Source organism: Dipodomys ordii, unplaced genomic scaffold (genome assembly GCF_000151885.1).
Source record: "Dipodomys ordii isolate 6190 unplaced genomic scaffold, Dord_2.0 Scaffold116, whole genome shotgun sequence".
Lineage (NCBI taxonomy): Eukaryota > Metazoa > Chordata > Mammalia > Rodentia > Heteromyidae > Dipodomys > Dipodomys ordii.
The window spans coordinates 4350408-4371165 of NW_012267332.1; the positions used below are offsets into that span (position 1 = coordinate 4350408).

Consider the following 20758-nt stretch of genomic DNA (forward strand, 5'->3'; position numbering starts at 1 on the left):
AAATGTATATACAAGATGCAGGGCACCAGAATCAAATACAGTGAAAATGGGTTAAACCATGGGAAAAGAACACACACACACAAACACACCACACACACACACACAGAGCTCAGGGACAGTACTGGTGACCTGAGTTCAAACCCCAGAACTGTCAAAAAACCAAAAGAAGTGAAAAGCATGTATAGAAAAAGTTAATAATGATGTGGTAACAACTTAGTCCTTGTAATGGATGAAAGAACATCTTACTGATTGGAACCTACATAAGCTCTCTGCCTAGTGAAAATGTTAAAGCTTATAATGTTTCATTTTAAGCTATGTTGCTGAGAGCAAGGGAAGGGGAGACATATATAAAAAAGAATTGTATCCATTACTGATTACCTGATTCATGTAACTATAACCCTTCTGTATATCAACTCTACCCTAACAAACAAAATGTCTTCTAGTACAAAAAACAAACTAACAACCCCTCCCCCCCATGTTGCTATGCCAACTCCCTCACCTCCAGCAGCTCTAAGGTAATTGGGGAAGAGGAAGTGATTTCATAGTAGCCTCTTGATGTCATACATTCTTATTACCTATGAATTCTGTCTCTAAGTCAGTAGAGCTGCTGGTGCCCCAGGAGTGCACACTGTCTCTTCCCCCTGGAGCCAGTATGGAGCGTCTACTTCGTCTCTACTATGTCTTTTTTTTCCTGCCTTACTGCTTTGTTGGTAAGTTATAGAAACTTAAACATCTATTTCACTTTCTGTTTCCCTTGAATGTCTAAAGTCCTACCTGCTTTTCCCCAACCTCCTTTCTCTTACTTCCTATTCATTTCTAAACTATTTCACGCACACACACCTCTTCTCCAGCAGCTGTTTCTCTTCTCATCCTATTCTGATTTTACATTTCTCCTTCGTCTCCACTTCATCCCTCTGCTTTCTCCTACTTGTTTTTAATCTCCCTGTGTTAGATGGAACATTTGGGGAGTACTATCCTTTATTCTAACTCTAGATTTCCTTTAATAAGTGCTCAGGAAAGGAGGGAGGAACCCAAGTATCAGATTGTGGTTATAGTAAGAATATTATTCACATTCACTCACACATAAGTAATAGTATGGTAAGTAATGTGAAAATTAAGCCATAGTGAGTAGGTAATTGAAACTTCCCACCTGAGGCCATTCAAACTGAGTAGGCTAACTCTAAAACTAGAAATGTGATAGCATTAAGAAAAATTGGTTTTCATTGTTATTTTTCCCTTCTCATTCTAACCATGCTTCCCCCCTTTTTTTTTCCTTTTTTTTTTTTTACAGTGCCTAAAGATTCAAAATTGGGCGAGGGCTCATTGATTCTAGGCGCAGCATCATTGGATAGCCTAAGTGAAATACCGTGGATGGCTTCGATATCCGGATCTTGTCAAGGAATTGTTTTGAGTCGGTGGTGGATCCTGTCTACTGCGAACTGTGTCAAGAAGAAGTGAGTAGGGGAAGAAGCAATGTTGGGTGGAGGTATTCAATGAATTTTGTTTTCATAACACCTATTGGTGTCTGCTTTCAGAAAAGCAGAGTGGGGAAGATGTTGATATGGATCTTTTTCTGGTACTGAAATCAAGTAAGGGGCTACTTACTATCCCTTTGTCAGCCTCTTTAGTTATTCATGCACTTTATTATTCCCTCACCTTATCATTTATTTTCTTAAAAACCATATAGTGCTCTTTGTCAGACTCAAAACTAAGTCCACAGAGCCACACTTGATAGACATCTCTTTCATGACTTGTTGGTCTTAATGAGAATCATAGTATATTTAATCAAAGATAAAGGAAAGTCTCTGCCATCTAAGCAAACTATATTGCATCACAAATATAAGAACTACAAGCTATTCTGACTCTAGTTAATACTATCTTATCTATCACAAAGATTTTTTTAATCTTTATTGAAAAGGTGATGAGCAGAGGTGGTTACAGTTACATAAGTAAGGTAATGAGTACATTTGTTTTTTAATTTAATTTATTTTTACATGGAATTTTTTTTGGGGGGGTCCAGTCGTGGGGCCTGAACTCTGGGCCTGGGCGCTGTCCCTCAGCTCTTCAGCTCAAGGCTAGCGCTCTACCACTTGAGCCACAGCACCACTTCCAGCTTTTTTCTTATGTGGTGCTGAGGAATCGAACCCAGGGCCTCATGCATGCAAGGCAAGCGCTCTACCACTGAGCCACCTTCCCAGCCCCTTACATGGAATTTTTAAAAATTTTTATTTTATTGTAAAGATGCTGTACAGAGGGATTACAGTTACATGAGTAAGGCAATGAGTACATTACTTGTCGATCATTGTTACCCCTTCCCTTGTTGTTGTCCCACTATCCCTTCCCTCCCCCACCTCCCCCACTCCTCCCTACCCACCCCCCATCCCCTGCTCAAAGTTGTAAAGTTCATTTCCAATATGCTATCCTGTGGGTATCATTGTTGCAATGGGTCATCCTGTGTCCTGTTTCACTGTTTTGTCATTCCCTTTCCCCTCCCCAGATTAGAAAACTGTATATACAAGATACAGGGGGCCAAAATCAAGTACAGTGACACAAGGGATATACCATAGGGGAAGAACATACAAAGGAAAAAAATCACATAGTATATTTAAAACAACAACAGACCTCATGTCCATATCTTGGGGTTCATTTCACTTAGCATTATCTTATATGGTATATGTCATATAGTCATATTTTGCTTATCTGATAAGATTATCTTATACCTATACAAATTATTGCAAAGAAGGGAAACTATGGGACCTAAATTTCTTTGGGACTGGCTTACTTCACTTAATATAATTGAAATTGTAGATAGCCTTTGCAGTATTGCCATTTTCACGATGTTAATCCTACCTATCCACGAGCACGGGAGGTTTTTCCACTTCCTTAGTTCTGCTTTAATTTCCTTTTTCAGGGTTTTAAAGTTTTCATCATAGAGGCCCTTCACTTCTTTAGTTAACTCCTAGGTATTTTATTTTCTTGTGGGGCTATTACAAAAGGAGCTGCTGTCCTGATTTCAGCCGCGCTCATCTCACTGTTGACATACAGAAAAGCCACTGGGGGCTGGGAAGGTGGCTCAGTGGTAGAGCGCTTGGCTTGCATGCTTGAGGCCCTGGGTTTGATTCCTCAGCACCACATAAGCAGAAAAAAAGCCAGAAGTGGCGCTGTGGTTCAAGTGGTAGAGTACTAGCCTTGAGCTGAAGAGCTGAGGGACAGCACCCAGGCCCAGAGTTCAAGCCCCACGACCGGACCCCCCAAAAAAATTTTAACAAAAAGCCATTGGTTTTTGAGGGTTAATTTTATACCCTGCTACTTTGCCTAAGTTTCAAATCAGCTTGAGTAACTTAGGAGTGGAGTCCATGGGGTTCTTTAAATACAAGATCATGTCATCTGCAAGGAGGGAGAGTTTTACTTCATCTTTCCCATTTGGATCCCCTTTATGTGTGCATCTTGTCTTATTGCTCTAGCTAGGCGTTCTAATACTAAATTGAAGAGAAGTAGAGAGAGTGGACATCCTTGTCTTATTCTTGAGTTTAGAGGAAATGGCTTTAGCTTTTTTCCAGTAACTATAATGCTGGCTGTAGGTTTGTCATACACAGCCTTTATTGAGGAGTGTTCCATGGATTCCTAGTTTTTCCTAAGCCTTCATCATCAAGGGGTGTTGGATCTTGTCAAATGCTTTGTCTGCATTGATTGAGATAACCATGTGGTTCTTAGCTGTGCTCTTGTTGATGTGATGAATTATATTAATTGATTTGCATATATTGAACCAGCTTTGCATCCCTGAAATGAATCCTGTTTGGTCGTGGTGTATGATTTTTTTTTGATGAGTTGTTGAAGTCAATTGGCCAAAATAATGTTGAGAAGTTTTGCATCGATGTTCATCAAAGAAATAGGCCTATAGTTCTCTTTCCTTTTTTTTTTTTTTGCCGGTCATGGACCTGAACTCTGGGCCTGGGCGCTGTCCCTCAGCTCTTCAGCTCAAGGAGAGAGCTCTACCGCTTGAGCCACAGCGCCACTTCCAGCTTTTTCTGTTTATGTGGTGCTGAGGAATCGAACCCAGGGCCTCATGCATGCAAGGCAAGCACTCTACCACTGAGCCACCTTCCCAGCCTATAGTTCTCTTTCTTTGATGAGTCCCTGTCTGTTTTTGGGATGAGGGTTATGCTGGTTTCATAGAATGAGGTTGGTAGTGAACTTTCAATTTCATTGAAGAGTTTGAGGAGTATTGGTGTGAGTTCTACTTTGAAGACTTTGTAGAATTAAGCTGTGAATCCATCTGGTCCTGAGCCTTCCTTGGATGGGAAGTCTCATTGCTATTTCTATTTCGTGCTTGATATGTGTCTAGTTAGTTGGCTTAAATCTTCTTGGTTTAGTTTGGGTATATCAATATTTGTTAATATTCTTCCATTTCTTCCAAATTTTCAAAATTGTTAGCATAAAGGTTTGAGAAGTATTCCTTTATGATATGAATCTTGGTTGTTTCTGTGGTGATATTTTGATTCTCTGATTTTATTTGGGTGTGTTCTCTTCGTTTTTTGGTTAGATTTGCTAAGTCTGTCAACTTTGTTAATTTTTTCAAAGAACCAACTGTTTGTTGATTCTTTCTATTTTTTTTTACTCTAATTCATTTAATTCTGTTTTAATTTTAATTATTTGTTTCCATCTCCAGGATTAGGGTTTGGCTTGTTGCTCTTTTTCAAGGAGCTGCAGGTACATTATTAAATTTTTTATTTGAAATCTCTCCAATTGGTTGATGTAGGAACTCAAAGCTATAAATTTGTCTTTGCTGTGTCCCAAAGAAGCTGGTAATTTGTATGTTTATTTTTGTTAAATATCATAAACATTAGAATTTCTTTTATAATCTCTTCCATGATCCACTGGTGATTCAACAATGTGTTGTTCAGTTTCCATGTGTTACAGAATTTTCTTTGGTGGCTTTTGGTGGTGAACTCTAATTTTATTCCCTTGTGGTCTGAGAGAATGCAGGGAATAATTTTAATGTTTCTGAATTTGTACAGATTTGCTTTGTGATCTAAAATGTAGCCTATTTTGGAGAATGATCCATGTGGCTGAGAACATGTATTCTGATGCTGCTGGGTGAAATATTTGGTAGATGTCTGTTAAGTCTAGTTCTATGCAGTTGTTTAGATCTGAGGTTTCTTTTTTGTATATATTTATTCTTGGAAAAATACTGTACAAAAGGTTTACAGTTACATGAGTAAGGTAATGAGTACATTTCCTATCGAGCTTTGTTACCTCCTCCTTTGTTTTTCTCCTACCATCCCTTCCCTCCCCACATTTCCGACTCCTCCCTCTCCCACCCTCGAAGTTGTAAAGTTCCTTTTCAACATGGGTCTTGTACATCTCATTGATGCAATGATTCAACCTGCATCCTTATTTCAGCATTTTGTTATTTCCCTTCCTCTCCCCAAATTAGAAAAATGTATGTACAAAATTCAGGGCACTGGAATCAAATACAGTGAAAACGGGTTAAATCATGGGGGAAGAACATACAAAAGATGTAGGGTCTTCGTCCATCCTGCGGAAGACAGATGGGGTCCGAGGAAAGGTAAGTGCGCAGCTCGCCTGTTCCCCAGATTCCCTTAGCCCCAGAGACAATCAGACGCAGCAGGGAGTCAAGTCAAGCTGGAACTCATTTATTACCACACAGCAAGCACTTTTTAAAGCAAAAGACTGTGTGGCATGGGAGAGGAGGAAAAGGAACCAACCAATCACTGTAAATGTCACCCTATCATGCTCCTAAGCTTTCTATACTTTCCCTGCTGTCCACGAGCTGTTCACGCACTGATATCACTTCGCCTGATCGTAGTATCCAATCAGATTTTAATGTAAATGACTCGGGCTCTGCCCACTCAACTTCCTCTCAGCGCCATCTTTGCTGCCCATGTGCCCTACAGATTCCCCCTTTTTGTTTTAATGGCAGACCCACCTCTTTGCTGAGGTTCAGGTCAGGGCACCTCTTACGAAGTTCACCCAATTGGCACCTCTTCTTTCCGAGGTTCGCCTAAGGTAGGGGGTAATCTTCGGCACTGAGCTTATCATAATGGATGTGGAGAGCCATGAGTTGGATCTCTTGGGCTCTATTCTTTTTAATATAACCTCAACCCTCACATCCTTTCCACCTTCCAGTTAGTTATCCTTTTCCCCTCCTCTGTAAAGGTTATTTTAACAGGATTACATCGGTAAGAATAGCATTGGCCACACAGGGGGTTCGAGGCAAGTCTGGGGGTCGAGATTCGCCAGACAAAGATAGGGCCCTTGTGCATGATACAAGAGGCCATCCCAGTTATCTCACATCCCCACCTAGCACAGTAATAAACATCAGCCTCACCACAGTTAGAAATGTCCGAAGCAGTTCGATTATTTCCTGGGCATATATAAAAGTCAGTATCTAGTAAGGTCGTCATCTTCAGAACATGGGAACAGCCTGGGTATTGGGGGTCCCACACATGAGGCACGATGCATCCTCGTGGGCGCCCACACTCAGGTCATCCTTGGTGAAGGAGTCCAATCTCCCACCTCTCAGGACCCTCTAGCCAGGTCACAGAAGTCAAAATGAAGGTCAGGACACCAGGTCGAAGGGACAGCTTCTCTTGTGGTGCTATTGATGATTTCTCCATTGCCAGTGCTGATCACTGCCCAGGTCACCCATTGAGGTTGCTATAGATTTCGTAGGGCCATTGCCAGGACTGGTAGGGTTAGAACAGCCATCAGCTGGAGTATCACCATCTGCAATTGTTAAGGAACACAAGAGTTTCTCAAGGGCTGGTTGCCCTCAGAGATGGTTAGTGGTTATCTTTTTAGCTTTCCCTCTTTTAAACACAAGCCTCGGCCACCATAGCTGTTTTCTTTCCTTGTTGGTTAGTTTATCCTTGGGCATCCTCCTGTATAGAGGAAATGGGTAAAAACTTAAGGTTCCTGGCTGGGATCCAAATGGGGACTGTCTCCCCTATGGGAAAAACGCATCCAAATCCCCTGCCCATGGTAACTAGGGGGTCAGGTCCTCTCCATTGTTGTGTCAGGGGGTCCTTCCACCTGACTTTCATTTGGGGCTTAGGGTTTAGTTGTCCTCAGTGCTTCTGAAATCTGGATTCAGTTGCTCCTTTTGAAAGATTTAAAATGTTAATGGTAAACAAAGCTATCTGTAACTGTATATGGGGGCTAACTCCCCCTTTTTGTTTTCATTAAGATATTGGTGATTTCTTTCTAAAATTGCTTGGCCTTGGGGATTATAGGGAAATCCTGTAGTATGATTAATATGCCATTTGTCAAAAAACTCTGACATTGCTTTACTAACAAAACAGGGTCCATTATCTTTTTTGGGGGGGGGTCCGGTCGTGGGGCCTGAACTCTGGGCCTGGGTGCTGTCCCTCAGCTCTTCAGCTCAAGGCTAGCGCTCTACCACTTGAGCCACAGCGCCACTTCCAGCTTTTTTCTTTTTGCTTATGTGGTGCTGGGGAATCGAACCCAGGGCCTCATGCATGCAAGGCAAGCGCTCTACCACTGAGCCACCTTCCCAGCCCCCCCCCCGGCTTTTTTTTTCTGCTTATGTGGTGCTGAGGAATTGAACCCAGGGCCTCAAGCATGCAAGGCAAGCGCTCTACCATTGAGCCACCTTCCCAGCCCGATTATTGGTTTTAACTTGTGCTGGTAGACCCAAGATGGCAAAGCATTGCAGAAAATGTGCTTGTGAATGTTTAGTTCTTTCTCCTGAATGTGCTGTGGCTCAGCATGCTCCTGAGTAGTTATCTATAAAGACAAAGATATATTTAAACATACCAAAGGCTAGGAAATGAGTAACATCAGTTTGCCAGTGGATGTTAGGTTTAAGGCCCCTGGGAGGGGTTCCCCATCCTTCTAATAGGCCCCTAAGGGTACCTCATAGGGGCATTCCTACTAATTCCATCCTATCATTCACCCTTAGTAAATCTTGGAGCATACACCAGGCTCCAGATGCTTTTTGGATAACAAATACGGGTGTATTCCAAGGACTCATAGAGGGGCGTGTGTACCCAAGGTTTATCTGTTCTTCCATCTGAAGGTGGAGAGCTACAAGCTCAGGTTTGGTCAATGGCCACTGCTCCACCCAAATAGGGCATCCTAGTTTCTACCTAATGGGAGGTACTTGGGGGCAGTGGCCTTTAGGATTGGGGGTGCACCCAAGTGGGTCCCTTATGTTCTTCTCTGTAATTATGAAAGTTAAAAAATCTTTTTCCTTAACTCCCTCTAGATCCCATTTAAGCCTTTGTGCTTCTTCTCCATCCAGGATATCATCATAGGATGCTCCATGGTCTGTAGTGACCACAGCATCCATTTGTCTTAGCATGTCTTGCCCTAGTAAATTGGTGGTGAGGTTTTTTGACACTAAAGGGCATATCTTTCCCTGTTCTCCATCTGGGCTAGTTCGTTTCATAAGGGCGACCATCTCTTTGGACTGGGAGTTGCCCCCTACCCCCAATATCGGGGCCCTGGGTGCAAGCTTCCAGTCCAAGGGCACTTCCTCCTCTCTGCATATGGTTCGATCTGCCCCCATGTCAATTAGGCAGTGAAACCACTTCCTGCCTATGAAAATACTCATTTTAGGGTGGAGTCTTTCCACAGGCGGGGGGGGGGGGAACGGTCCAATGGGCCTGGGTAGTCCTGCCATGAGGCTGCCTGGGCCTTATAGCAAAGGGGGCTCCTCCTTGAGTTAATGGGGCTGGAGGACACCCATCCCCTAGTTTAAAGGCTTCCAATCGAAATCAAATTTGGATCAACAATCCTTTTTCCAATGGTATCCCTTCCTGCACCTGGGGCAGGGTGTAGGGGGTGGTTTGGACGCCTCCCCCCCCCCCCGGGCCGGTTGTCGAGGGGATTGTTGTGAGCAGTCCCTCTTAAAGTGCCCTTCCTGCCCTCATTTAAAACAAGTCCCTCTCCCCGATGGTCTTGGGGTTCCTTGGCCCTGGGCTGCCAGCACCTGGGTAATATCCTCAGTCATTGCAGATGTCTGAGCTTGTAAAGCTAAAGCTAGTGATTGGGACTGGTGCTGTTGTGTTCCCACATCCTGCGAGGCCACCACCCATCTGCTCAGGGAACTCTCAATTCTGCGCAGGCCATGTGGTGGTCTGCATTCATCCCTTCCCAGACCAGTAGCTTTACGGATTGATCCCAGAGGTCCCCTGCTGGCAGGCTCACCCGGTTTTTGTCTCACTCCTGCTATGGGGAACTCAGTGGGCCCATCATTCAGTTTGAACCATGGGGCAAGTCCTGCCTGCCTTACCTGGTCATGGTACAGGCCAGGTATTGCGGCCTGTTGGACGCCAGTGGAGTAGGCTTCCCCCATCCCTGTTAACATGGCATAAGTAATAGGTATCACGGGTTGAGCCTGCCAGTTATTCTCCACTTGCACTCTACATTCCTCCTTAAAGAAGGCACACCATTTAATAAACTTAGAACTGGTGAGGATGGCTTTGGCCACATCCAGCCAGTCCTTAGGGACACACGGGTGATAAGCAATGTCCTGTAATAGTGTCTGGGCCCAAGGAGAGTTTGGGCCATCCTCCGCCACCGCCTTGTGGAGCTCTTTAAGATCCTTAGCTTCCCATGGATACCATTCCAAAGGCCTGTTAGCTCCTGGAGCCGGATATGCTTGGGGAAGCAAATCCTGTGGCCCAGGGTCTGGGCTCCCAGGTGGCTCTTCCTTTACAGGGTAGGCCTTCCAGTAGGTGACTTCCCCAGCCCTCGGCCCCTCCGTGGAAGGTCGGTAGGGGTCCCGGTCTCGAAGGTCCCTCTGTAGGGTCACGTAGGGCATCACACCTCCCCCACAATTGGGGGAATAGGATGGGGGCCTAGGACCGTCAGGGGCACCCGAGTCAGAGGGGGTAACCTTCACCCTTGTCTTGACTTCCACTGTGCATGCTTCTGTCTGACCAGTGTGTTCTTGGTTGAATTTGACCCATTCCTTTTCCTTCTCACTTCCCAAGTCCTCCTTTACTCCCTCTAGGCCTAATGTTACCTCCTCCTCCTTCTTCTGTGAAATAGCATTACCCATACTAAGGGTTTCACTTACCCTGAGAGACCACTTAGCCTCAGCCAGTATATTTTCCTTTTGTGCACCACATTGGGCACCAGATGTTGGGTCTTCCTCCATCCTGCAAAAGACGGATGGGGTCCAAGGAAAGGTAAGTGCACAGCTCACCCATTCCCCAGCCTCCCTTAACCCGGGAAACAATCAGAAGCCTCCCTTAGCCCAGAGACAATCAGACGCAGCAGGGAGTCAAGTCAAGCAGGAACTCGTTTATTACCACACAGCAAGCACTTTTTAAAGCAAAAGACCATGTGGCATGGGAGGGGAGGAAAAGGAACCAACCAATCACTGTAAAGGTCACCCTATCATGCACCTAAGCTTTCTATACTTTCCCTGCTGTCCACGAGCTGTTCACGCACTGATGTCACTTCACCTGATCGTAGTATCCAATCAGATTTTAACGTAAACAACTCAGGCGCTGCTCACTCAACTTCCTCTTAGTGCCATCTTTGCTGCCCATGTGCCCTACAAAAAGAAATAAAAAAATTGAGTTACATTATAAATACATTAAAAACAACAGCAAGAAAAATTAAAACCACTTGTGTCTCTATCTTGGGGTTCATTTTGCTTAGCATCATCTTATATGGTCATATGTACATAGCTTTTGAACTTTTCTGCTTGCCCTAGACATATACTAGTTATTGCAAATAAGGGAAACCATGGGATCTATGTTTCTTTGGGCTTGGCTTACTCCACTTAATATAATTTTTTCCAAGTCTTTCCATTTCCTAACAAATGAGGCAGTGTCATTCTTTGTGATAGAGGCATAGAATTCATATATATATATATATTTTTTTTCTTGATCCATTCATTTACTGAGGGGCATCTGGGTTGGTTCCATATCTCAGCCATGGTAACTAATGTTGCAATAAACACAGTTGTGTTGGTAGCTTTAGTGTAGCCTTGTTTGTAATCATTTGGGTAAATGCCCAAACGTGGGATTGCTGGGTCATAAGGGAGATCTATGTGGAGTCTTTTGAGGAACCTCCACACTGCTTTCCAAAGTGGTTGAACAAGTTTACACTCCCACCAACAATGCAGTAAGGTTTCCTTTTGGCCACATCCCCTCCAGCATCTGTTGTTATTAAAGTTATTGATTATAGCCATTCTAAGGTAAGGTGGAATATCAATGTTGTTTTGATTTGCATCTCTTTTATGGCCAGAGAAGTGGAGCATTTCTTCATGTTTCTATTGGCCACTCTTATTCCTATTCAGAGAAGTTTCTCTTTAAGTCTTAGCCCACTTATTAATTGGGCAGTTGTTTCTTTGAGGATTTCTTGTTGGGGGATTTAATTTTTGCATTCTAAGTATATATTAGATATGAGGCCCTTGTCCGTTGTATGGCTAGTGAAGATCTACTCCCAATCCGTGGGCTTTCTATTGATCTTGTTAGCTATGTCCTGTGCCATGCAGAAGCTCTGCAGTTTTAGGCAATCCCATTTGTCCAACCTTTCTCTGATTTGTTGTGTTTCTGGGTCTTTATTAAGAAAATTTCAGCCTGTGCCAAGGAGCCCTAGGGTTTCTCCTATTCCTTCCTGTAATGTTTTCAGGGTGTCTGCTTTGACTTCAAGGTCTTTGATCCATTTGGAGTTGATTCTGGGAGATGGGGATTATATACAGTTTTAATCAGTGATCCAATCTGTCATGAAGTTTGAATCTGGACCAAAGGCATAACTTAATGAGCCATTTTGACCCAGTCAAAATGAATACAGATACAGTCCAGCTCAACAACAAACCAGTAGGGATCAGTGGACTATGGAAATTAAAAAAGGAGCAGAGGACCAAAAATTAAGAGGTTTAAGGAGAATAAGGAGAAAATAAGATTTGAGGACTGTAGGGAAGGAAAGGAAGAGAGGGAAGGTAAGATGTGAATTCAGCAATAGGAAAAAGAGATAAAGAAAAAATAAAGAAGAAGCCCGGTGCTGGTGGCTCACACCTGTAATCCTAGCTACTCAGGAGGCTGAGATCTGAGGATGGTGGTTCAAAGACAGCCCTGGCAGGAGAGACTGTGAGACTCTTATCTCCAATAAACCACCAGAAAACCGGAAGTGGCGCTGTAGCTCAAGTGGTAGAGTGCTCGCCTTGAGCTGAAGAGCTGAGGGACAGCACCCAGGCCCAGAGTTCAAGCCCCATGACCAACCAAAAAAAAAAAAAAAGAAGAAGAAAAAAAACAAAAAGCAGGAAAAAATATAAAGAAATTAAAAAGAAAAAAATTATAAAAAGTATAAACAAACAATACTACAATTAGAGGTATTAAGATTGAGAAATTGTGAATTGAGTAATCGATGTCTGAATTGAATATGGACACAGTGAAGGAGGAGGCCTAATAATCACTCTTAGCTAACTAGCTGGGGTTGAACAGAACAATTAAGTAGAGAAAAAAAAAACAAAAAGAACAAAAGGGAAAAAGGAAAAAAATAAAAATACTGAAAAAAGTAGAATTTTTTAAAATAAATTTATTAGAGCCAGGTGCCGGTGGCTCACGCCTATAATCCTAGCTACTCAGGAGGCTGAGATCTGAGGATTGGGGTTCAAAACCAGCCTGGGCAGGAAAGTCTGTGAGACTCTTATTTCCAATTAAACACTAGAAAATTGGAAGTGGTGCTGTGGCTCAACTGGTAGAGTGCTCACCTTGAGCTGAAGAGCACAAGGACAGTGCCCAAGCCGAGTTCAATCCCCATGACTGACAAAAAAAATCATTAGAAAAAAGAACGCTTCAACTTATTTGGGATATCTTGTGTCTCCCCGGTCTTTGATCCATTTGGAGTTGATTCTGGTGCCGGGTTATATATAAGGATCTAGCTTTAGTTTTCTGTAGGTGTTTAACCAATTTTGCCGCACCATTTACTGAAGAGGCTGTCTTTCTTTAAATCTGCCTTATGGAAGATTAGGTGGCTATAGGTGTGTTGGTTCATTTGTGGATCTTCAGTTCTGTTCCATTGGTCCTCAGGTCTGTTTTTGTGCCAGTACCAAGCTGTTTTGATTACTATGGCTTTGTAGTAGTTTGAAATTTGGTATTGGTATTCCTCCAGCACTGTTCTTTCTGTTAAGGATTGTTTTTGCTATTTGGGGTCTTTTATTGTTCCATATGATTTTTTTGTTGCTTTTATTTGATTGAAGAATAAGGTTGGAATATTGAGAGGTATTGCATTGAATTTGTAGATAGCCTTTGGCAGTATTGCCATTTTCACGATGTTAATCCTCCCAATCCAGGAGCATGGGAGGTTTTTCCACTTCCTTAGTTCTGCTTTAATTTCCTTTTCCAGGTTTTTGAAGTTTTCATCGTAGAGTTCCTTCACTTCTTTAACTCCTAGATATTTTATTTTTTGTGGGAACAGCAGTATTTATAAGGCGAAGGTCCTGTACCAGACAGAACAAGCCATTAGTTTTGGCTACTGTTAAGATGGGGGTATTATAGGGAGAGTTAGTAGGGGTGTAATAGCCCTTTTCTTAGAAGTCTTTTATAATTGGTTGCAGTCCCAGAAGACTGCGTGCAGTGAGGGAGTGAGTACTAGAGTTATGATGTGAAGCATTGGGGGCCCCTCAGAGAGATATGAATAGGAGGGTGGTGTTTAGCAGAAGAGGGATTGTGGGTATCCCACACCTTGGGGTCTATCTTGGTGGGTGGAAAAGGGGAATCCAAGGGGTCGCTAGGTGAGCCTACTAAAGCTATCAACAAAGAGATCATGGGGGAGACCAAATCAATATCACATTGTGCTAGTTGGGAAGGGCATAGGGTAATAGAGGCTCCAAATTTGGCCAAAAGGCCTCTATCCAGCAGTGGAATTGCATAGTGGGGAATAACAAGGAAGGAGTGACAGAAGGTCACTCCTGAAAAAAGTCAAATTGCAGGGTTTTTTTGGGGGGGGTTGTATGGTTTTCCCCTTTACCCTGACTATGGAGGTACTTGCTAGGTAAGTCTGGCCATGGAACTCAGTGAGCACTGAATAATAGCACCTATGTCTACTAAAAGCGAGATCATTTTACCTGCAACTATGATTGTCACCCTGGGTTCCTGTGTGGTGATGGGAGTTGTCGGGGCCAGGAGTCCAGAGCCTCTTCAGTCTTGTCTGGCAGCCAGTCCCAGAATGTCAGGAGTAGGCAATGGGGCCTTAGTCCCTGAAGGATGATGGACAGTCCACAGCCCAAAGCCTGAAACCTTGCACTTGGGGCATGGTCAGGTTGGCTCACATGACTGTGGGCAGGCTGGGCCCCTGTAGCCTAACTGGCCACATCAGTAGCATGGCTTCTTCATGGGGCAGGTTCCCCTGCATTGCCCCTTTCAACCACAGACATAGCAGGGCTCAGGTGGATCCCCTTGGGAAGGGGTTGGTTGCAAGGCTGGAGGCTGGTAGATTTTGGCTAGCATCTGGTACTTGAGCTGTTTGGCCTTTTTCTCCTTGCTGTGATAAACCTTAAAAGCCGCCTCCATAGCCTCACTAGTGGGTGTTAGGGGCACCTGTCTAGTTTTTTAAAAAATTTATCCCAGATGTCTGGAGCAGATTGATTAATAAAATGAGTCATTAAACAGCATTGTCCATCCACAGACTCAGGGTCTAGGTTAGTATATTGAAGGAGGGTCTGACTCAGTCTGGCCCAAAAGGCAGATGGGTTTTCACTTTTGTCTTGTATGACTGTGGCCATTTTGTCATAGTTGATGGCTGTGTGGCCTGCCTGTTTGAGGCCCTCCATGATACAGGCAGTAAATTGATTTTGCCTTTGGTGACCATCCCGGGAATTGTAATTCCAGTGAGGCTCCTGGTCAGGCACTGCCTCAGTCCCAATTGGGTGATCAGGGGTGGTCCGGTGGGTCTCATCTGCATAGTGGCGGGCCTTTTCCCAAACATCCCGCTGTTCCCCTGGTAAAAGGGTATTACTCAAGATTACATATACATCATGCCAGGTTACCTCATACGATAGGAATACATGCCACAGCTCTTTGATATAGGCAGTGGGATTGGCGGCGAAAGACCCCAGGTGCATCTCAATCTGTGTTAGGTCATTTAATGAGAATGACTTATGCACTGTGACTATGCCATGGGCCTCTGCCACCTTGCTTAACAGGAGAATGTGGACTGAGGTGGAACTCTGAGCTGTAGCAGGCTCTTGGGTCTGGATAAGGATGGTCCTCAATGTTTCTGCAAGGCACAGAACAATCTCCAGGGCATCTTTCAGCTGAGACAGCTGGTTCACAGTGGTCAGGACAGGGTGCTTTTGTCCTGTGGGGGAAGAGGGGTGCCAACGGAAGGGGGCCTTGGCCTTGGATGGTGTGGGAGTGGAGGGTGCAGGAGCAGGTGACCAGTGGGCTGAGGGCTGCCGGCTCAATGGCGGGGTATGGGGCTGCCACCTCCAGTGGAAGTCCCACCCCCCCTTAAGTGGAAGTCCTACCTCCTTTAGTGGAAGTCCCACCTCTTCTGTCACAGTAGGAGGGGCTATTGCCCCATGTGTTCGAAATGGCGGCGACTCATCAACAGGATCTGGAATAGAGTTTGGGTTATAAGCTGGTGGCTTTGTGGCCAGGAAGAGTTGGGCAGGAGAATTTAAGGACTCAGGAAGAAGTTTAGTTTGGAGGAAGGAGAGAAAAAAAGAGATAGCATCTACGTAACTGGCCTCCTTTAACCTGCCCAACCACCTGCAGAAGCTGGATAGATCCCGTACAATATCAGGATTCAGTGTCCCATGAATGGGCCAGTGACTATTTGGTCCAGATCTCAGTACAGAAGTATATGAGCTCCTGTGAATCAATGACAAGTTCAAGTTGGAGCAGTTTTAGATTATTTAAGGACAACCCAAGGGGGAGTCCTGAGGAATGTCCCACCCCTATGGTAAGTGACCTGGAACCAAAAGCTTGCTCAGAGCATCCTCAGCAGTGCAATTTGGCTCAAAAAGTGGGAAACAACCAGTGGGAAATGTTGCCACATTTCTTCAAAGCATCCCTCGCGCCACAAATTATAGAGTTCATTTCTAACCTAGCATCTTGTGGGTATCATTGTTGTATTGGTTCACCCCTTGTCCTTTGTTTCTTCATTTTGTTATTCCCCTTCCCTTACCCAAATCAGGTAGACATATAAACCACACACAGGGTACTGGAATCAAACACCGTGACTACAGGGGATAAGCCAAAGGGGAAAAGAAAAAAAGAATTTCATAGAGTACATTAAAAACAACAGCATAAAAAACCATCTTGTTCCATATCTTGGAGTTCATTTTGATTAGTATCGTTTTATGTGGTCATATGAATATCCTATTGAGCTATTTTGATCCTCTGTTAGGGCTGTCCTCGACATATACTAATAGTTACATCATTTATACTTTTGACCTCTGCATTCACAGGAGAAAGCGTACTGGAGAATCTTCATTTTCATTAGCATTAATTGCATTGTTATGAATATTTTCTTTAGGAAAATGTCTCATCTGGATATTTCAGGAATCAATGATCCAGAGAATATCCAACACGGGCAGCGTATATGTATTCATCCTAAATTTGATCCTGAAGGTGGAAAAGATCCTGTGAAAGCAGATATTGGCTTGATTCTTCTTGATGAGGCTCTTGAATCTGACACTATATCACTGTCTCAGTCTCCAAATGTATCCTTGAAAAGCTGTGCTAGATGTCAATATGACAATTGCCAGGTGTATCAATTTAAAAGTAAGTAAAAAGAGCTAAGCTGCAATATTTTGTAAGTTTAGCTTCAGTAATTTTCCAAGAAAATTAATGTTCTGGAGGTGAGAGAAATCTCTAGAGGAAAATTGGAGATCTTAAGTCCAGGAGGCTCCAATTCATTGGAGATTAAACTGAAGCATAAGGGAGGAACAGATTATCCCTGAGTGTAAACAATATTTCAACCAATAAGTAGGAAGCAGTTTAAAGAAGGTGTGAGAGGTTCAGAAAGTACAAGGAAAAAAAACTATGGTGTGAAAGGAGAGGAAGAAAATGGAGGTGAAAGGGAAAATGTCTTGGGAAGACTATGGGATTTGCATTTGAGTGATGATGACAAATCAAGCCAGTGATTGGGTGGCCTGTATCTCAATATTATCCATCATTCATTCCATTAGGTAGCAAGGACTTTGTATCTGCCCGAGTGAAGAAAGTACCAATTCATCTTCTGGATCTATCGGTCTGCCACCATGAACAATCTGACCTGAAGAAGAATGAGGGATTTTGCATTCAAGGCCAACTACTCCAAGACTGTTGGGTATTTATACCACTAGGGCAAATAGGAAGAATGGGAGGGAAATGTAAATATATAGAATTTTATAAATGTGAGAGTGAAGGAAATTTGACAAAGGCAAGTAAATGAATCTGGGAAGTTTCATTGGATATTTAAGAGGCAAAGATTTTACCACAGGGAACACTTTTGAAGCCAGTGATTAAATTCAGAGAAAGGAGTTGGTGATATTTAGGGGATAAGAATGGGGTAAATTGCTATTAAAGGCAAACCCTGGCAAAAACTTAGTGAAGTCTCATTGCAGTTAATAAGCTGAGTGGGGTGGCATATGCCTCTCATTTTAGCTATTCAGGAGGCATAAATAGGATCACAATTTAGGCCAGTCAACAAAATACGAGTCTCTCTTTGAAAAAAATGAAATAAAGCAAAAAGGGCTAACGGCATGGATCAAGAGATAAATGTCTGCCTAGTAAACATGCCCTGAATTCAAAATCTCAGTAGGGCATAAAAGACATGAAAATACATGAGCTATTTTAAATGTTATAGCCTCTTTGTATGCACTATAATAAACAGAGGATGGTTCAAACTTAAGTGTGAGAAAGTTTAAAAGATTAGGTCACCCATCACACACTGAAAGGATGCAGAAAATAAAACCCAGCACTGGGTTTATAATGTAATATACTAGTATGATAGAGGGCATATGAAATGTAGCAAGATATCCTGGAAACTTGAAAGCATGTACAGACATAATATTGAAAGATTTCAAGATAAACCTAGAACTGGGAAGATTGTTGACTGCATTAGTGAAGGATAGGATGTGCATGAGAGATGAGGACTTAAGTAAACTTGAATGGAACTGTATTTTATTGAGAGGTAAACAGTGAATACAAAATTAAGGAGGTTATAGCTAGGACTTCTGAACAACCAATCACAAGAGATAAAGTGTCGATATTATTTCTGTAGATACATTGAGTATTAGACCTTGTGCCAATCTGTAGAAACATACTGTTGTAGCAGTACTTTTTTTAATGTGCTGGTCCTGGGGCTTGAACTCAGGGCCTAAGCACTGTCCCTGAACTTTTTTGCTCAAGGTTAGTACTTTATCACTTGACCTACAGCTTTATTTCTGGCTTTTTGGTGATTAATTGGAGATAAGAGTCTCCCAGACTTTCCTGCCTAGGCTGGCTTTGCACCCTGATCCTCAGATCTTAGCCTCTTGAGTAGCTGGTATTATAGGCATGGACCACCATTAAGTTTGAGGCTGGACACTAGTAACTCACACTTGTAATCCCAGGTACTCAGGAAGCTAAGATATAAGGATCAAGGTTCAAAACCAGGCTGAGCAGGAAAGTCTGGGAGACTCATCTCCAATTAAGCAACAAAAAAGCCAGAAATGGAGCTATGGCACAAGTGATAGAGTGTTAGCCTTGAGCAAAAAATCTTAAGGTCCTGAGTTTGAGATAAGTCTTAGGCATCTATATTCAGTTGGTTGTGGAGTCTGAAGGCTTCTAATTAGCCCTAACGTTTACTACATTCTCCTTTCTTTTCTGTGTTTCAATTATGTGTGCCCCTGCTTTAAAGTGTTAACTCTTAGAAGCTCCTTGTGCCTTACACAACTCATGAATTGTATGAATAGCTGACTACATAAGTGATATGTGTGTGTACGTAATGCTATATATTACACACACACACACACACACACACACACACACACACACACATATATATTTCTTTTTTTTCTTGGTTTCCTTACTCAGGTACAGCAAGCTAGTCCCATCCTATGTTTTCTAAAGAACCATTTGGAACTGGTAGGCCTGGTACATAGGGCTTCAAATATATGTCATTACCCTGCCATCATCGTCAGGACAGCTCCCTACTTTACCTGGCTGAAACGATTTATCAAGGCATCCAAGAAGCAAACAAATTCCCCGCCATCAAATATCCGTTGTAGGGTAGAGAGTGATCATATTCCCCCAATCCTGCACGGCCCTGAGTATACCCCAACCATGGTCTCACATAAGCATTCGATAGATTCTTTGGACATTTCCGTACCAACGAAACCATTAAAAGATTCCTCTGGGATGTTCACTTTGAAAGAGGTGCAAACTTCCACTGAAAGTCATAAACATACTCTTGGAAGAAGCCAAGTTTCAAAAGTTGGCAAATTTCTAGTTGAGCCTATGCGGACAGCCTCTATTGCCAGATTTTCAGAAAGTGACAGAAATAATTCAGTCCAATATCATCGAACGACCCCTTCACATGATAAGGATTTTTCAAGGGACTCTGTAATAGCTTCCACAGCTAAATCTTCTTTACCTCAGCTCATTTCTGATACATCTTCAGCATATGATTCCAATAAGCCTGATACAGGAAAAGCTTCGAGTTCTTCTGAGGAAACATGGAACCGAGTCATGGCCGAAATAATCAAACAGTGGAGTCCCCCCCTAGAGGAAGAGACTCAATCCACAAATGCCCATAGCACTACCAAAGCTGGATCTGGGGTTCAATCTAGTGGCACTACGGGTAAATATGACAGCACAAGTAAATATGGTACAGAAACTACTGCAAATATGGAGGGGTACATGGATTCCTTGATGTCTTATACGGGTAATTCTTGGAGCAAAACTAAACCATCACAAGTTCCTTCAGAGGTTCCCTTGGAGTTTTTAACATCAGATGAAACCATGAAGAAATCTAAGTCCTGGCATACTATTTTTAAAGGTGATAATGCGGATTCACAAGTTATTGGTAGCACATGGATTCCTCCAACTGGAACAGTTGAACCATGGAAATCCTCTACTCAATATCATCATACTATGAGGGCCCGCACTCGCAATCCAACTGATTCAGTAAGATTCCAATCTCCTCTTACAACACAGAAGGAGAATTTCCACATGCTACCAATAGCCAAAGTGTATGCATCTAAATCTCCTAAAATAGTTACATATGGGCATACCAATGATGATTTTGAGGACAAGCACACCGGATATCATGTTCAATCTACTATAACCCCATCACAAGGCCGCTCTCCCATTGGGCCCAGGATTCATCCTATAACTGACTTTGAACCGGACTTTGTCGAATAACATAATGGAAAGAAATCAAAATTCTTTATGGACTGAGATTTATTTACTCTCACAACATTTAAAACATTGTTTTAATGGAAAACCATGTAAAATGTATAACCTTGAAGAAATTAAAATAACCAGCTGAAAACAGTTGCTGGTTTTGTGAATTAACCATTGTTTTCTGTTGTGCTTTTTCATCTTTTAAGAGAGTTAATGGTTAGTTTTTTTTAGCAAGAAAGTTACATGCAGATCAACTTCATATTTTAAAGGTTTATATTTGAAAATGATATTCTGAGATAATTGTAGAGTCACATACATTTTCAAGAATTATATGGAGAGGTTCCATGTCTACTGACATAATTCCCTAATTTAAGGAATCTTGGACATCTCATTGTAAAACAAATGTTACAACTTTGGTGGGGTGAGGGGTTGAA

At 42.7% G+C, this 20758-nt stretch overlaps 1 protein-coding gene across 1 annotated transcript; it reads left to right on the forward strand.

Annotated features, from left to right (window-relative positions):
* Positions 1-652: 652 nt before the first annotated feature.
* LOC105995216 lies at positions 653-20342 on the forward strand. The gene is made up of 5 exons (XM_013028907.1): positions 653-710; positions 1292-1454; positions 16489-16736; positions 17144-17283; positions 19014-20342. Exons 1-5 carry the CDS (start codon positions 653-655, stop codon positions 20340-20342), a joined length of 1938 nt encoding a protein of 645 aa, XP_012884361.1.
* The last annotated feature ends 416 nt before the right edge of the window (positions 20343-20758 follow it).

Bases quoted from the DNA above. Each gene is read 5' to 3' on its own strand.
- LOC105995216 (XM_013028907.1), top strand. From the start codon at position 653: ATGGAGCGTCTACTTCGTCTCTACTATGTCTTTTTTTTCCTGCCTTAC. The intron at 711-1,291 runs GTAAGTTATAGA...TTTTTTTTACAG, and splicing joins CCTGCCTTACTGCTTTGTTG to TGCCTAAAGATTCAAAATTG. The intron at 16,737-17,143 runs GTAAGTAAAAAG...TCATTCCATTAG, and splicing joins CCAGGTGTATCAATTTAAAA to GTAGCAAGGACTTTGTATCT.